Below are 17,509 nucleotides of genomic sequence, written 5' to 3'. Positions count from 1 at the left end.
CTTTACCATCTGAGCCACCAGGGAAGCCCATCCTAAAGGAGTGAGTGAGTGAAAGTCGGTCAGTCGTGTCCGACTCTTTGCGACCCCATGGACTGTAGCCTACCAGGCTCTCCTCTGTCCAGGAAGTCAACTCTAAACATTCATTGGAAGGGTTGATGCTGAGGCTGAAGTTCCAAAACTCTGGTCACCTGATGCCAAGAGCTGACTCACTGGTCAAGACTCTAATGCTGGGAAAGACAGAGGGCAAAAGAAGCGGGTGGCAGAGGACGACATGGTTAGACAGCATCACTGACTCGGTGGGCAAGAATGTGCGCAAACTCCGAGACAGCAGAGGACAACCCTGGTGGGCTACACAGTCCATAGGGTCGCAAAGAATCAGAAAAGGACTTAGCAACCGAACAGCAACTGAGGCACACGTTCCATGTTCTCAGGCACAAGTGAAAGGTGCATCGTATCTTCTGGATGACTACCCAGAGAAAGCCCGAGTGTACCGAAAATTCGTTAACACGTGTTCCTAAAGTCCATGCTGGAGACGGTGAGGGGCAGGGAGGCCTGGCGCGCTGCAGTCCATGGGGCCGCCTCAAAGTCTTTTATCTAATGCGGCGGTGTGTCGCCAATGTGAGACAGAACTACACTCTTAGTATTTCCGGAGGGAGCTTAAGACCTAAGGCAGCAGCCAAGAACCTCGGGAGCGGGGGGGAGGTTATTTTCTCATTTTCTCACCCCTCGGTAAAAACCCCAGGAAACTCTTCCCTAAAAAAAAAAAAAAAAAAACCCACGTCTCGGCATCGCGAAGAAAGACGTGAACTTGAGGAGCAACGTGCGCCTGCGCAAGCGACCGCTCGTCGTCGGCGCCTGCGCCGCTCCAGCCAATGAGGGAGCCCTCAGTCGAGGGCGTGGCCACAAGTCGCGCCTTCGGATTGGGCAGGGGGAGCCCAAACGGAAGGAGCGGAAGTAGCGCCAGCGTGCGCAAGCGCAGGCGGCCGCGCCGCGCGGTGGCTGCCGGGTGCCGCGGGCCGGCCCGTCCCTCGCTGTCCCCGCCCCCTCGGCCGCTGCGCTCCCTGGCGTGACTCGGCACCGAGAGAGCGCCGCGGGGAGGAGACGCCGCGGCCGCCGCCTGCTCGGTCCCGGCCCGGGCCTTCCCGCGCCTCCCGCGCTGCCTCCCCCGGGACCGCCCCTCCGTCAGGTTTGAAGCCGGCGGCGTCGCGGCCGCCCTGCCCAGGCTCCCCGAGAATGGTGGGCGTGAAGCCGGTCGGGAGCGACCCGGATTTCCAGCCGGAGCTGAGCGGCGCGGGCTCCAGACTCGCCGTGGTCAAGTTCACCATGCGGGGGTGAGGCCGGGCCCGAGCCCGGGGCGGGGGGCGCCGCGGCGGCCGTCCCTTCCACTCCCGGCCTCCCGCCCTGCCGGCTCCTCCGCCCCCGGAAGTGTGCGGCCCCGGCCGCGGCCGCGTCAGGCCTCAGGCCCGCGGACTGAGCCCCCCGCTCGTGGCCCCGGGGCGGCTGCGGCGAGCTCGCAGGCCTGGCCGGCCGCGTCCCCGGCCCGCAGTCCCCGCCCGCTGCTTTGGACGAGCTCTGCGCTCGCGGGCGGCCCGGCTCTTTCCTGTCTGCGGGCGTCTCCCCGCAGCGGCCCCTGGCTCTCGTCCGGCCCTTCCTTTCCCGGGGTCCAGCTGTCACTTGTGTCTTAGGAACCCTCCCGGTTTAACTTAGCGAACGGTTTGTCTTCACCACCTGCAGGTCTGGAAAAACGTGAAGAAAGATTTCAGCTATGCGGCTAATCCGCCTAGTGCTTAGACCTGAGGCTCAGCTAATGCATTTTAAATTAAGATGTGGGGTCAGGATACTTTTTTTCACTTTTGTTAAGGGTTTTGTCACTCCTTTGGTTAGTCGTCTTAGGCCGCCTTGTGTAAGAAGTTGCGTCTGATCAGGGCAGTTATAGTAGATATATATATATATTTTTATATATACAGTTCAGGTAGACAGGTGTTCACACATCTGGCTTTGACCGAATAGACTCCATTTTTGACTTGGTGATTTAAGAGGAGACGGAACTTAAAAGGTGTTATCTGGCTTTCGTAAATCTCGACATAAATCATAGGTTGCAGAGCCGGTGGATCTTCCACGTTGGGTGTGTGGTGTGTTTCTGTGTGAGAGTGCCGCGTTGGAAGTGGATATTCAGAACCAAGGTTTCAGCGAGTTTGTGTATTTACCGACCTCCGCATTCATATGTCAGTGTCCACCCAAATAGAAGGATTAGAAGTGTCTATTTGACTTACCTTGACCACCCTGGTGGTTATTTACACTATAACTTGGAGAAATCTCCTACAAGTATCAGTGTTTACGTAACACATTTTATTGTCCAAGATCCTCTGGAGGAGGAAATGGCACACTCTCCAGTGTCCTTGCCAGGGAAATCCCATGGACAGAGGAGCCTGGCGAGCAAAAGAGTCGGACACGAGTTAGCGACTAAACAACAGCAACAAACGATATAAACGTAAGGCGGTGTTTTGACTCAGAGCAAAAAGTGCTTCAAACCTGTTGAACATGATTCAGTAAATGTTGAATATCTAAACGGTAGCATTAGGATTAGATTCGTTTTAGGGGATGGAGGAAAGCAGATAGAGATGAAAACAAGTGAACAGTTATTTGGGGACCAATCTCATATGGAATTGGAAAGGGGCAGTGCATTAGATTTTAAAGTGTGTCTTCCCAGTTTTGTTGGTTTTATAGTGACAGTATTCTTAATATGAAGAAATACCTATACATTTGTTAAGTCCCAGGCCAAAGTTGGGAAAAGGAAGAGATGATTTTAATAACAGATCTCATATTTAGTTCAGTTTCCTAATTCTAGTCAGTGGGAGGGTTTATACTTTGGTGCCTTTATGATAAACTCTCTTTTTCTTTTACCATAGCAGGAGGAGACATGACAGAATAATACATAATTTATTTGATGTGAGAAAAGTTGCTATCTTCCCACATTAGGCCAAGAATATAGTTTTCTCAAGCACCTATTTCTTAATTTCCTTTCCATTTCTATTTTAAGCCATATTCCTTATTCTCAATTTCCATGCTTTATCCATCCTATTAATTTTACTATGCAGATTGTTGCTCTCCTGTTTAAGAATTTCCATGTCTCTCCAATACCGTTTTTCAGTTGTTTTTTAAATTGCTATATGTAACATAAATTTGCCACATTAGCCTTTTTAAAATGTACAGTTCAGTGGCATTAAGTACATCCACAATTTTGCACCACCGTTACCCTATGTCCTAGGGATTTTTCATCTTCTCAGACTGAAACTGTGCACCCTTGAACAGGAATCCCCATGCCTTCCCTCCAGTGTCCCCAGCCCCTGGAAACCTCTCTCCTACTTTTCTGTCTCTATCAATTTGCCTATTCTTGATAACTCATTTAACTAGAAACTTATATATGTCTTTCTGTTTATGGCTTGTTTTAGCCTGCTGTCAAGGTTCAACCGTGTTATAGCGTGTGGCCTATTTTCCTTCCTTTTTCTGTTGTATGTATATACCACGTGTTGTTTATTCATCTCTTGATGAATGGTTGATGGACATTTGGATGGTTCGGTTTTTTGGCTATTGTAAATAACGCTGCTATGAACATAAGTGTGCAGGGATCTCTGTTAGTCCCTGCTTTCAGTTCTTTTGTGTTATACCTATGAGCAGAATTGCTGGGTTATAATGTAATTCTGTGTATAACTTTTTGAGAAACCACCAAAGTATTTTCCATAGTGGCTGCACAAGTTTGCATTTCCACCAGTCCCGCAGGAGAGTTCCAATTTCTCTACGTGTCAACTTTTTAAAATATTTTAATAGCCATCTTAGATGTGTGTGAAGTGGTGGTTTTGATTTGCGTTTCCTTGATAACTGATCATGTTGAGCATCTTTTCACAAGCTTATTGACCATTTGTCTTCTTTGGAGAAATGTCTGTTGGAGTCCTTTGCCCATTTTGAACTGGATTACTTGTTTTTTGTTGTTGTTGTGGATTTGTGGGAGTTCTTTATATACTGGAGATCTTAACCCTTTTTCAGATGTATCATTTGCAGATATTTTCTCCCCTTGGTTGCCTTTTCAGTTTTTTGATAGTGTCCTTCGACTCACAAGAAGAGTTGGAAAATTGTGCCAAAGTCCCGCTTATCTGTGGTGTTTTTCTTTTGTTGTTTGTGCTTTTGGTGTCATATCCCAGAAGTCATTGCCAAATCCAGTATCATGGATATTCCTCCCTATGTCTTCATTAACAAGTTTTCTAGTTTTAGCTCTTTTAAGTTTTAGGTGTGTGATCTGTTTGTAATTAACTTTTGTATATGGTTTAAAGTCAGGGTCCAACTTCATTCTTTTCCGTGTGGCTCTCCAGCTTTCCCAACACCATTTATTGGAAAAACTGTCTTTAACCCACTGAATGGCAGCCTTCTCTAGTATTTTTTTAAGCAATTAAAATAATTATCACTTCTTAATACATTTAAGTTAGTCTGTATAAGGGACTTACTTAAGCACTTGTTGACTCCTGCAGTCCTCAAAATAATCTTTGGTATTATCTCCACTTTATAGACTAAAAGAAAGTTGAGTCACAAAGAGATCTTATTTACGATATCTTGTTTAAGGTCCCAATGTTGAATTCACTGTTTGGATTGTAAAGTGCTATCCTGTTCTTTCCAGCCTAAGCAGAAAGGTGATGCAAATTCACCTCTGTATTGCATGGAGCCTGATATTTTTCAGTAAATGCTGCCTTGAATAAGCTCTGCCTGCAAAACTTTCTGATGGAGGACAGTTCAGCTCACATTCTAATATTCATTTACCTAACTGTAAAAGGGGAATAACAACATGTAGCCCAACCATACTGTTCAGAGGATGGAATTATGTATGTGGATTATATACTGTGATAACTGTTTTTATAACTGGTATCTCCAAACTGTTACATCTTAAACGTACCCAGATACACTGAAGTGGTCATAAACAGTTGTTATCACTGATTAATGCCAAGTTTAAAGGATGTATGTTTTCTTTCCCATAAAACTCAGTAATGAGTGATTTTTATCATGAATTCATGAGTGTACAACTTTTGTAGATATGTTTATCATATATTCAGTTTTCTTCAAGCAGGTTTTACTTTGTAGTTAAGTGTTATTGCTACTGTCTAAGAAGAACGTCTGAGAATAGCTTTCCTAGTGGCTTAGACGGTAAAGAATCTGCCTGCAATGCAGGAGACCCAGGTTCGATCCCTGGGTTGGGAAGATCCCCTGGAGAAGGGAATGACAACCCACTCCAGTATTCTTGCCTGGAGAATCCCCATGGACAGAGGAAGCTGGTGGGCAGCAGTCCATGGGGTCACAGAGAGTCGGACACGACTGAGCGACTAATGCAACAGCGACAAGAATGTCAGTGTGTTTGGATGGTGAGATCCAGTGACTGTGGTGGTTTGTCCCAGTAGTGCCTTATATGATGGTACTAATTACGTATTGTGAATTGCTGTGGACTGAAGGTACTTTCCCATAGTACAGGCCTGACAGTCCATACGGACCAAGCAGATAATATTAGGGAGTGACGTAGGCAGCAAAAAGGTAACTAGGGCTTGGTCAGGCCCTGGAGAATATATAGAGATTTTTTTTTTTTTAACACTTTTATTGAAGTATAGCAGGCATGCAGAAAATGTACACAAACCATTTTGGTGTGTAGTTTGATAAGTTTTCGAAATGATTGCACCTGTTTAACCAGTACCCAGTCAGGAATACCAGCATTGCACAATCCCTCACTACCCCTCCACTCCCATCCTCCTGCAGGCTCCTGTCACTCTTGAATTCTGACACTATAGATGGTATCATGCAGGATATAATCTGGTTGCCTTTCAAGAGTGTGTAAGTAATTTTAATCTTGGCAGTTAACTTAGAAATAACAACCAAAACAAAGCAAAAAGCACAGTGTGGGCCACTGTTTTGGAGGTTTTGGAATAGCAGTTGAGTTGCGTTTTGTGATTGGATTTCAGCACTGTACTTCACATTGTTCTTGTCTTTAAAATGAGGAATTGTGAAGCCTAAATGAATTTAAAGGTTTTATAAATTACATAACATACGATACACGTTTAATGAACGCTAGCGACTCTGTGTCCCTAATAGGATCAGTTATGACCATGCTTCTCCATTAGTAAATATAATACATCTAGAAACAAGCTATTCTACAGGCATGCCTCTGAGAAAGTAGACTTTTAAAATACATCTTTAGGAAGTATGTACATTTTCCACACCCATATACCAGCTGAGTGTATTTGTACACATTACCGCTTGTTGTGGAGAACTATGTTAGCAAATGGGAAAGAATAACAGGTTCTTGAAATAGAATCTGTTTGTATTATGACTAAATACAAATCTTACTTATTAAGAAGAACCTAGCGTGTTTTCAAAGAAAACTGATGTTGGATTGGCTTCAGGAGTTAACTTCTAGTTGTGGCCCTGCCACTAACTAAAGCGTCTGATCTTGATCAAGTCATTTAACTTTTCTGGTGTCTGGTGGTGGTGGTGTAGTTGCTAAGTTGTGTCCGACTCTTTGCGACCCCGTGGACTGTAGCCTGCCAGGCTCCTCTGTCCGTGGGATTCTCCAGGCAAGAGTTCTGGAGTGGGTTGCCATTTCTTTCTCCTTTCTGGCATTTGCCTCTTATCAAATATTTGTGTTCTGTTAGGTCAGTTTTAAAGTTTCAGCTTTGTGAGTTTAGTTCTTACATACTGGATCTGACAGATAAGCTTTCCATCAAAGAGTTCAGAGGTGGAAAAATAACCTTTTTTTTTTCTTTGTTTAAACCTCTGGACTGGATGGTCCCTGGTCTCTTACAAGTTCAAAGGCACTGAGTTTATCTGCTATCTAAGGGCTTCGAATTAAGGGCTTTGCAAAGTCAAAAAAGTACAGTCCTGAAATTTAGGCATGTTTGGGGGCATAATGTTCTAGAGATAGGAAAAGCCCTTGAAGAATCTAGTCCCTTCCTGTTTTCCAGAGAAATCAAATGATTTGTTCGTGAGCTCAGCTAATTTTGGAAGTTTAAGTTTACTTTTAGTTGCTAGTGGTAAGCAAGGACCTTATTAAAATAGCAAGTAATTTCACTTGAGTGATTATGTGAAAGTATGCTGCTATATTTCTGTGCTTCTGTGTTCTGTGACTTAGTTTGATTTTTGACTAACGTTCCAACTTATGACGGCTAACTAAATTAAACAGAGGATCGAGATAAGGCTAAATTTTGAAAGGGAACATTTATTTTCAAGACAGTCGTTATTTTGCAGTCTGTTTAGCTTCAGGTTAGCTCATACGTGATGGATGAGTGGAGTGATGATGTCCATACAAGGGTGGAGATTGTGTTGGTTAATATTCTAGTATTTTTCTTAGGTAGTGAAGGGCAGGAATAGGAATAGAGCCTTTAACAGGAAGGAGAAAAGCCCTCAACCACAGAGGTAGGCTCCCTTTCAGGATCTGTTTAATAAAGTTAAACCTGAGCCTCTGCTCCCAGCCCTGGTTCCTCCTGTCCCCTGCCTGGCTGGCTGCCCTGCTGGCTCCAAGCTTCCCATGCATCTGGATTCTCACAGCACCTGTAATACAGCAAGCACTTCCATTTGAACGTTTTTGTACAATTTAAATGTCCCCAGAGGTAGCCTCTAGATCTGAGGTTCCTGCCTCAGGTATTTACTGAGTACCAGTTACTGTTTTTCTTCGGAGAAGGCAATGGCAAGCCACTCCAGTTCTCTTGCCTAGAAAATCCCATGGATGGAGGAGCCTGGTGGGCTGCAGTCCATGGGGTCGCTAAGGGTCAGACACGACTGAGCGACTGCACTTTCACTTCTCACTTTCACACATTGGAGAAGGAAATGGCAACCCACTCCAGTGTTCTTGCCTGGAGAATCCCAGGGACGGGGGAGCCTGGTGGGCTTCCGTCTATGGGGTGGCACAGAGTCGGACACGACTGAAGCGACTTAGCAGCAGCAGCAGTTACTGTTTTTCTTAGGAATATGTTTAGAGAGTTGCAGGGTTTAAATGACTTACACCAATCTTATTTTTTCCATAAGCCTTCTTATTTTGAGTGCATGCTTTTGCAGAAAGAAAGCTTTTTTGGCAATGAGAAGATCTGGTATTGTGTGTATACCAGGTGTACTTTGTGATAGAGCATGATACCTGACAGCATGATCTCCTCTGACCGCTGTTTAAATGCAGCGAACGTTTAATCATCTACTATCATATAGACCAAAGAATTTCAAAGTCTCCCCCAAACTTTCTCTTCCTTTTCCAATCCCATTTTTCAGAAGTAATAGTTTATTGTGTGACACACCTAAGTTGTAAGTATGTATTTGTTTACATATATAACATGTAAATACATATATAAAGGCGTGTGTTTAATGTGGTCAAAGAGAACATTTTTTTGTGAGAGTTTTCTTTTGAACAGTACTGATTATCCTTATCCCCTGGTGTGAATGTGTCATAATTTTTGTTGTTGTTGTTGAAGTATAGTTGATACGTGGTATTATGTAAGTTACAATGTACCATACAGTAATGCACAGTTTTCAAAGATCACACTCCATTCATAGTGATTACAAAATACTGGCTCTGTTTCCTTGTGTTGTACCATATATCGTAACTTATTTTATATATTATAATTTTAAAAAATAGTTTTCTATTGATTGCCATTTAGATTATTTCTATCTTTAAAAAACTGTTTCAGATGTTTCATTGAACTTCCTTATACGTATTAGTGTGAAATTGAATGTTGAGATAGGACTGACTTTTAGGAGTAAGGTTGTTGAATCTTGAATTGTGGTCATTTAAAGTTGGCAGATTGGAAGGACTGATGCTGAAGCTGAAACTGCAATACTTTGGCCACCTCATGCGAAGAGTTGACTTACTGGAAAAGACTCTGATGCTGGGAAGGATTGGGGGCAGGAGGAGAAGGGGACGACAGAAAATGAGATGGCTGGATTGCATCACCAACTCGATGGACATGAGTTTGAGTGAACTCTGGAAGTTGGTGATGGACAGGGAGGCCTGGCGTGCTGTGATTCACGGGGTTGCAAAGAGTCGGACACGACTGAGCGACTGAACTGAACTGAACTGAACTGAAAGTTGGCAGATGAAAGTTGACCAAATGGCCCTTCAAAAAGGATCTACCAGTGTATGCTCCCATCCATAATGTTTAAGACTGATTAAAAGCCAGTAGTATTTTGCTAACCTAAAAATAGATTTCATCGACTGTAAATGTTTATTCCTTTAAAATTTAGTCTCAGGACCTAAAATTGTTGGATCCAAAATTTTATTTTCAGAAGCATCGTTTAATATTTAAGAAATTAATAGTTATTTTCTTGTTACTGTGAGTCTTAAAGAAACATCAAGTTTAATGTTTAAGAAATTAATAGTTATTTTCTTGTTACTGTGAGTCTTAAAGATGGCAGAAGATGAAAATGCTGATTAAAATATTAAGAATGGAAAGAGAATCACAACTTGAGTTTGAACATTTGTGAATCTGAACATCTTGTGCTTTAGAATCTGCTTTTCCTTGTGTTCCTATCTGTTAAAGCCAAGATTTTTCTTAGTTTTTTTGAACTTTCATTGAAATATACATAATACACAGGATAAATGTACAGTTCAGAATTTTCACAAACTGAATACACACGCATGTTTATTTAGCTTCTGGACAAATGGAACATTACTAACCTCTCGAAATCTCTCTCATGCACTTATCCTGTCACCAACAAAAGTGACTTGTTTTGATTTATAATACCATTGCTTTATTTTACCTGTGTTTGACCTGTGCCTAAGTGGAATTATAGACTGTTCTTGTGTTCTCAGTGTTATTTGTGAGGCTCATTCGTGTTTTGGCACAAGGTTTACGTCAGCTGTTTTCATTGCTGTGTAATATCCCAGTGCGTGAGTAACTGCAATGAGTTTAGTCGTTCTGTTGAGAGGAGCTTGGGTGGTATCCAGTTTTTGGCCGTTGGAAATGTTGCTTCTACCAACATTTTTTCATATGCCCTAGAGCAAACATGCAGATATTTCTGTCTTATGTACCCTGGACGTGGTCATTGGTAGGCATAGGTCTTACTTTAACAGATAACTTCAGTTTCTTTTCTTACCCTGTTAAGTGGTTATACCCATTTGCACTGTGCCTAAGAGGTCATTTGCTCCAAGTTCTTGACAGTACTTCCTTCTTTATTGTTTTAGCTATTTTAGTGGGAGTAGTTTTAATTTGCACGTCCCTTGTTTCCTTAGCGACTGAGGAAATCTTTTTCTGTTCACTGACTGCTTGGATAACCTCATTTGTCCTATTCAAGAGAACCCTTTTTTTCTTTTGGATAACAGTCTTCTTATTGATTTGTAGGTGCTTTTTTACATATTAGAAGTATAAGTTGTGTGTTTGATATGTTTTACACTTTTTTTTTTATACCAGTCTGTGGTTTGTCTTTTCACCCTCTAAATGTTATTGATGAACAAAAGGTCTTAACTGTAATATTTTCCAGCTTATCAAGTATGTCCCCAAATATCAGTTCTTCCCTTTTCCCTTTAGTGCTTTCAGTATTTCAAGAAATAAATTTTTGCTCACTCAAGGTTTTCAAAGTACTCTCTGTATTTTTTTCACCCTGAAACCATTGTTTCACCTTTCACATTCAGCTCTGTCATCCATCTGGAGTTGATTTTTGTGTGCATTGTGAGTTAGGAGTCATTTTTACCCCCAGGTGGATATCCATTTTGACTCAGCAGTGTTTATTGAAGACCGTCCTTTCTCCACTGTACTACTGTGTCAGCTTTTTCAAAAGTTAGGTTACTGTGTATGGGATGGGTCTACTTTTGAACCTTTTTCTTAAAGTTGGTGAGTTTGTTTATCCTTTATAATCTTAACTTATAAAGCTTTTCGGTAGTTTTTAATATCTGATAATGTAATTCCTTCAGCTTTGAACCCTAGACTGCCTGGACTATCCTTGATATTTCCCTATAAATTTTAGAATTTAAAGTTGTTAATTTCTCCAAAAAAACCTATTAGAATTTTACATTGACTTTAAATATCAAATTGAGGAGACATGACATCTTGACAGTATTGAGTTTTCCAATTCATAAGTGTAGTATATTCCTATATTTATTTAGCCCTTTAATTTCTTTCAGTGAGAAGAAAGCTGGAATATAACACTGTTAGACTTAAAGACTTAATATAAATCTGTAGTCATTAAAGTACTGTGATACTATTGTTTTATCTAAATAATACAATGGAAAGAGAAAGTCTAAAGACAAGATGATCGGAACTTTTTAATTTTATGTTTTAATTGACGAAATCTTTAGAATGTAAATTAGTACAATCTTTGGTGTTATCTTACTTACAAAGTATCTTTTACCTTTTACACAGGTGTGGACCCTGCTTAAGAATTGCCCCAGCATTCAGTTCTATGAGTAATAAGTATCCACAGGCGGTTTTCTTAGAAGTAGATGTACATCAGTGTCAGGTAAGGCAAGAGGGCTCTTTTAAATTTTTTTGAAAATTTACAAATTGGCTTGAAATTCACATTAGTATCATCCTTTATTTATCTCTTTATGTACTAAGTACTTGTTTATTTGGAGGTAGGATGATATCTGTCTTGCAGTGGTGAATGCAAGTGTTGTTATGGCTGTATTAAGAAAAGTAGTCTGATATTAATTGCTTCTGGGTTTGTTTATATTAATTTTTTTTGATATAAAACTAATAATTTGTTGTTAAACTTAGTAGGTCACTTGGCTGTTCTATTTTACATTTCTTTGTTATTTTGCAAATCTGGAATTATATCTTAGACTATTGACACATTGGTTGGTTAAAAAGCCATGGGAGAGAATTCTTGGTTAGAGTTTGATTTGAATTGATCATTTTATGACCTTAGCTCCAAAGCTGCATACTCAACAGAAAGTTAAAAACGTTGATTGCTGCTGATTGAGCCACAGGTAGGTAGATTGCCCTGGTTACTTAGTTGGAATGGCTGTGTGACAGTTCTGCGTTAGCATATGTGTAAGTATGAAAGAGTGCTTATGCCTAAAAAGTTTTTGAAGGCTTCTGGCAGCACAGAAGACTACAAAAGTGTAATCTTGACTGAGGAACAGTTCTGTAGTTTTTTGTTGTTTTTTTTTCCATTGAAACTTTTGCCTTTGATACATTTCTGGGTTGAAAACACAAAAATCTTAGAATGTTACATAATTTATAGGTAAGCAGTTTGGGGGTTTGGTGCAAACTGTTACATGTTCATTGTTTAGTACTCTGGTCACATACTGCTGGACAGTAGCTCTGGCCTTATATCAGTATTCGGTGTCTCTAATTGGAAGTGCTGTCTTCTGAAGCTGTGTCATCCTATGTGGTAGCCACATGTAGTTAGTTGAAATGAGCGCTTGAAATATGGCAAGTCCAGGTTGAGTTGTTCTGTGAGTGTAAAATGCATATAGGATTTTGAAGGCTTAGTATGAACGAAAAAAAAGTAAAATATGTCATTAACTTTTCTATCGACTATGTTTAAGTGCATGTTTGGATTTACAAAACAGGGTGCTAAAGTGAACTTCACTTGTTTCTCTTTACCTTCTTGTTTGTGGTTTCTAGAGAATTTTAAATTACATGTATAGCTTACATTTGTATCTTATATTTCTTTTGGATGGCACTGTCAGTCTTTTCTTTTTTCCCACTTAATGAGGCTTAGAGAAGACATCTCTGTAAACTTTATGCTTTTTTTTTTTTTAGTCATACCTCTTCCTGGCATTAGAATATGCAAGAAGACATATTTATTTTACTTGTTTTCTTTACACTTCTCATGAAGAACATAAACCATGAATCAGTGGTTAACTAATTTTCATTTGGTGGCTAGTCTTATAATATCATGGAGTTGGAGCAGAATTTGAAAAGATAGCAGTTGCAGTGTTTGATGGGAGACCAGATGTTATTTCTTTAAGAGTAAAACTAGGTGAGGGTGTTTCATGGACAGATGGGCTGCTGTTTCACATGTGTACTTTTTACTGGTAGAGGGTTTATGTTGACAAATCTCAATACCCTTCTGGGTTTCTCCATTTGAGAAATAGTCGGTGCTCATGAGGGAAGTATCTGGTTTTGTAAAGTGCAGTTTCTGGAAACTGGTTGTTCTACTGAATGAATGAATGAAGCATTTATTCATTTACTAAAACATCAAAATACGGGGCTCTTCATTGTGGACATATGGGTAATATAGCTGTGACCTTATGAATAGGCCTGCTTTTTCTTAAGTAACAGTTAGGAGTAAGTTATTTTACATGTTTTTAGTTCATGTTTGTGATGTTTGACTTCCATACAGATGCAGAGTGAATATTGCGAGTAGTTTAAGATTAGTTTTAATTCATAATGCTATCTAACTTGACAATTCTAGGGAACAGCTGCCACCAACAATATATCAGCAACACCTACATTTCTGTTTTTTCGAAACAAAGTGAGAATTGATCAGTATCAAGGAGCCGACGCTGTGGGACTAGAGGAAAAAATTAAGCAGCACTTAGAGAACGACCCCGGGAGCAACGAGGACACCGATATTCCGAAAGGCTATGTATGTGGTCTTAGACGTAAAGTGATGTCCCTTGCATTCGCCGTTATTTGGTTGAAATGAAATATACTCTTTTCATGTTTTGTCTTTTTCTAGTTAAGAATACTTTTCAGTAAGAACTGTAAAAATGAATTCAGTAGCTGACTATTGGGTTTTGTCTGTGTAATATGTGTTATAACCTTACGTGTATGTGTGCTAAGTCACTTCAGTCGTGTCCAACTCTTTGTGACCTTATGGGCCATAGCCCACCAGGCTTCTCTGTCCTTGGGATTCTCCAGGCAAGAGTGCTGGAGTGAGTTGCCATTCCCTTCTCCAGGGGATCTTCCTGACCCAGGGATGGAACCCGCATCTCTCATCTCTTGCATTAACAGGCAGGTTCTTTACCACTAGCGCCACCTGAGAAGCCCATTGTACCCTTAAGTCCCCATCATAAACTCTGTTTCCAAAATTTCTTCTCCTAATTTTTTTTCAAAATTTTCTCTCTCTTTTTGTTTAATACTTATTTTTCTTTCTTTGGCTGCACCAGGTCTCAGTTGCCGCTCACAGGATCTTTAGTTGTGGCAGGTGGGAGCTAGTTTCCTGACCCGGGAATGAACCTGGGTCCTCTGCCTTGGGAGCATGGAGTCTTAGCCACTGGGCCATCGGGGAAGTCCCTCTTCTAATTTTATTTGCCACCTGTTTTTAATCTGCTTTCTGAACTATTTTAATCGCCACTTTTAAACATTTGATTTTTACTATTTTTCCCCCAAAAGTAAAGAAATTTGCATTGGAAATTTTTTTTTACTTTTTGACAATTGTGTAAAATGACACATAAATTTTAATGTGTGACTATTAACATATTGAACTTCCTTTTCTACCAGTTTCTAAAGTTTTCTCTTTAAATGTACCCCTATTTTCTGGCACTCTTATTTAAAAATCCTAGTTATTGATTTTATTTTGGAACCAAATGTGACTTTAGTATTGGATATGTTTTAAAAATTTTAAGAATTATTTTAAATAATAGCCTGATGACTTAAGAATTCCAAAATTTTTGAAACTTTGAAATTATATATATTCATATATAATATGAATAGTTATAATTTGTATCTATCATATGAGAGCTATTTGGGAAGGAAAGTAAAATTCAGAAGTAGCTACTTCATGGTGACTGACTTGTTTATGCAAATTAGTAAATCCTGCGTATCAGAAGATATATGTGTATGTATACTTTTAAATTTTGCTTGTTATAAAGTTAATGTATTGGCAGATTAAAAATGAATTTTTTAAAGGTAAGTGTTACCTCAAATTAAAGCTACTTACTATATGAAAGCATGTACACCAAGTAAGTGCATTAAAACAGATCCGTCACGGGGCTGCCAGTCTTTGGAGACTTTGTAGTCAGGTAAATATGAGCAGATCGTTTTATATGTGTGAGTGGCAGGGTTGTCTCTTCAAAAAGCGCCTTTAACATGTGGTAGCGGCATTAATTACTTTAAGTTAAGGAATTTTAATAATTTTATTTAAACTAGAACTATGATGTAATAATTTGAAATGGTAATATTCAGTTAGAAAGTATGAGCATGTATAAGTCAGGGTTGTGACACCTTTTGGAAAATTTTAGAAATCATTTGACTTGTAACTTGTTACACTGTTGTATTTACCTCTTTGTATTTTTTCCTTTCTTACTAAGGATTTTTGCATGACCAAGTCTTACGGGCACCACAATCTGGCTGCTTAACTGTAGGAATGCTCTATTCTTTACATCAGCTGAGTGTGATATCAGGGTTTAGATTTTGGTTGGAAATAAGCAGGAAAAAATAAAGTTTTAAGAAGTAAATTAAATTTAGTTTTCATCCAGATGTTATGAATACACTGAAAAACTGTAAAAAACAGTTTCATTTTTTCCCATCAGGTGTCAATCAAGACTGCAAAAGTTTTGAACTATAGATCTTGCAGGGTTATTCAGTGTTTAAAAGTAGTAGTGTGTTCTAGGAACGTCATTGTTTTTACAACATAAATGGAAACTGAATGAAAACCTGTGTCTTAAAGTAAATTTAAATAGAAGCATTGCAAAAATATATTCACAGTTTTAAAATTGGGTTTCTTAGACTAAAGACTTCCTGTCATTAGGTTTTAACACTGAAAGGCTATGTAACTACTGATTTCACGCATCCTACAGTTTTGAAACTCCTGATTTGACTGGAGACAAAATTAAAGAAATAGATATCTCTTCTAGGGAGAGTTGAAATATTGCAAAAGATGTAGAACATGATACTCGGAAGGTTAAGAATCAAAAAGATTCTTATTAAGAAGGCAGTTGCTGCTGCTGCTAAGTCGCTTCAGTCGTGTCTGACTCTGTGTGACCCCATAGACAGCAGCCCACCAGGCTCCCCCGTCCCTAGGATTCTCCAGGCAAGAACACTGGAGTGGGTTGCCATTTTCTTCTCCAAGAAGGCAGTATTTTTGTAAAAATAATGACTTTGGGTTTTTAATATGTTTACTGAATTTGAAAAATGTTAAACATTTCTATTTTTTTCTTTCCCATATTTGCTAAGTGTACCTTGTATGGCTTCAAACAGCATGAGGGGACTAGCTGTATCGAGCCTCCCTCTTCAGAAGTTTGCATGTTGGGCACTCTGGAATCATACTCGTATTTGCACGTGTTTTAAGTCTTAAGGTTCATTAGTGTATTTCAGTATTCCAACATCCTAGCTGTAGGTTTTGGTCTACAAATTTGTCACATTCATCAAAATAAATAAAACATTGAATGCCCCTAATTTATGTGGTAGGTAGGTAGGACAGATATTTCTTTAACCAAAAACTTGAAGCGTGAAGAGCTTTTTTGTAACTCCTTTGTGTCTCCTGTTGGATTCCATCCCTTCCTCCCCAAAATAATAGGTGAAATATATTCAGATGAAGAAAGTTGACTGTAGTACTACAAACATGCATACCATTCTCTTATGCTCATCAGTTGTGAATGTTTTGCTGTTTTTGTTCTATCTCAATATGTCGTTATCTGCTTTTGTTTTTTGTGGCATCATTTACAAAATAAGTTATAAACATCATGATGGTTCTTATGTAAATATTTCAGCACGTAGCTCCTAAGAGTAAGGACATTCTCTGATATAGCCATGATGCCATTATCACTTCTAAGAAATTTAACATTGATACACTTATCCCTAATGTACAGCTTATATTAAAATTTCCTTAATTGTCTCCGAAATGTACTTCGTAGCTTTATTTCTCCAGTTCAGTTCAGTCGCTGAGTTGTGTCCAACTCTCCACAACACCATGAATCACAGCACGCCAGGCCTCCCTGTCCATCACCAACTCCCAGAGTTTACTCAAACTCAACTCCATCGAGTCAGTGATGCCATCCAGCCATCTCATCCTCTGTCATCCCCTTCTCCTCCTGCCCCCAATCCCTCCCACCATCAGGGTCTTTTCCAGTGAGTCAACTCTTCGCATGAGGTGGCCAAAGTATTGGAGTTTCAGCATCAGTCCTTCCAATGAACACCCAGGACTGATCTCCTTTAGGATGGACTGGTTGGATCTCCTTGCAGTCCAAGGGACTCTCAAGAGTCTTCTCCAACACCACAGTTCAAAAGCATCGATTCTTCGGCGATCAGCTTTCTTCACAGTCCAACTCTCATATCCATACATGATCACTGGAAAAACCATAGCCTTGACTAGACGGACCTTTGTTGGCAAAGTAATATCTCTGCTTTTTAATATGCTGTCTAGGTTGGTCATAACTTTCCTTCCAAGGAGTAAGCGTCTTTTAATTTCATGATTGCAGTCACCATCTGCAGTGATTTTGGAAGGTCATGCATTTTTTTTAACTTCTCAGTCTCTTTAGTCTAGAAACTTCTTTATACCTTTTTTCTTTCAAGACTGCCTTTTTGAAAAGTTTTAAACAGCACCAGTCTACTACAATAGCTGCTAGACATGTGGCATTTTTTATGTGACTAGGGCAGCTGAGGAACTG

At 40.0% G+C, this 17,509-nt stretch overlaps 1 protein-coding gene across 4 annotated transcripts in view; it reads left to right on the top strand.

Moving 5' to 3' along the window:
• Positions 1–1,018: 1,018 nt before the first annotated feature.
• Positions 1,019–17,509, top strand: part of TXNL1 (thioredoxin like 1) — a 32,061-nt gene continuing 15,570 nt past the window's right edge. For 2 of the 4 annotated variants that reach the window (XM_055417422.2, XM_088833493.1), the window contains exons 1-3: positions 1,020–1,331; positions 11,370–11,466; positions 13,372–13,545. In XM_055417422.2, coding sequence (XP_055273397.1) covers positions 1,234–1,331; positions 11,370–11,466; positions 13,372–13,545 — 369 coding nt within the window. In that variant the 5' untranslated portion in view covers positions 1,020–1,233. Of the gene's footprint in view, positions 1,332–11,369; positions 11,467–13,371; positions 13,546–17,509 lie in introns of all 4 variants that reach the window. The other 2 variants (XM_088833494.1, XM_055417423.2) reach the window with 2 other exon arrangements.

This window comes from Moschus berezovskii, chromosome 28 (assembly GCF_049115385.1).
Source record: "Moschus berezovskii isolate FMDL1 chromosome 28, NW_MosBer_1.0, whole genome shotgun sequence".
Lineage (NCBI taxonomy): Eukaryota > Metazoa > Chordata > Mammalia > Artiodactyla > Moschidae > Moschus > Moschus berezovskii.
Note: the sequence above shows the minus strand (reverse complement) of the source record. Positions and strands in the feature narration are given on the sequence as shown.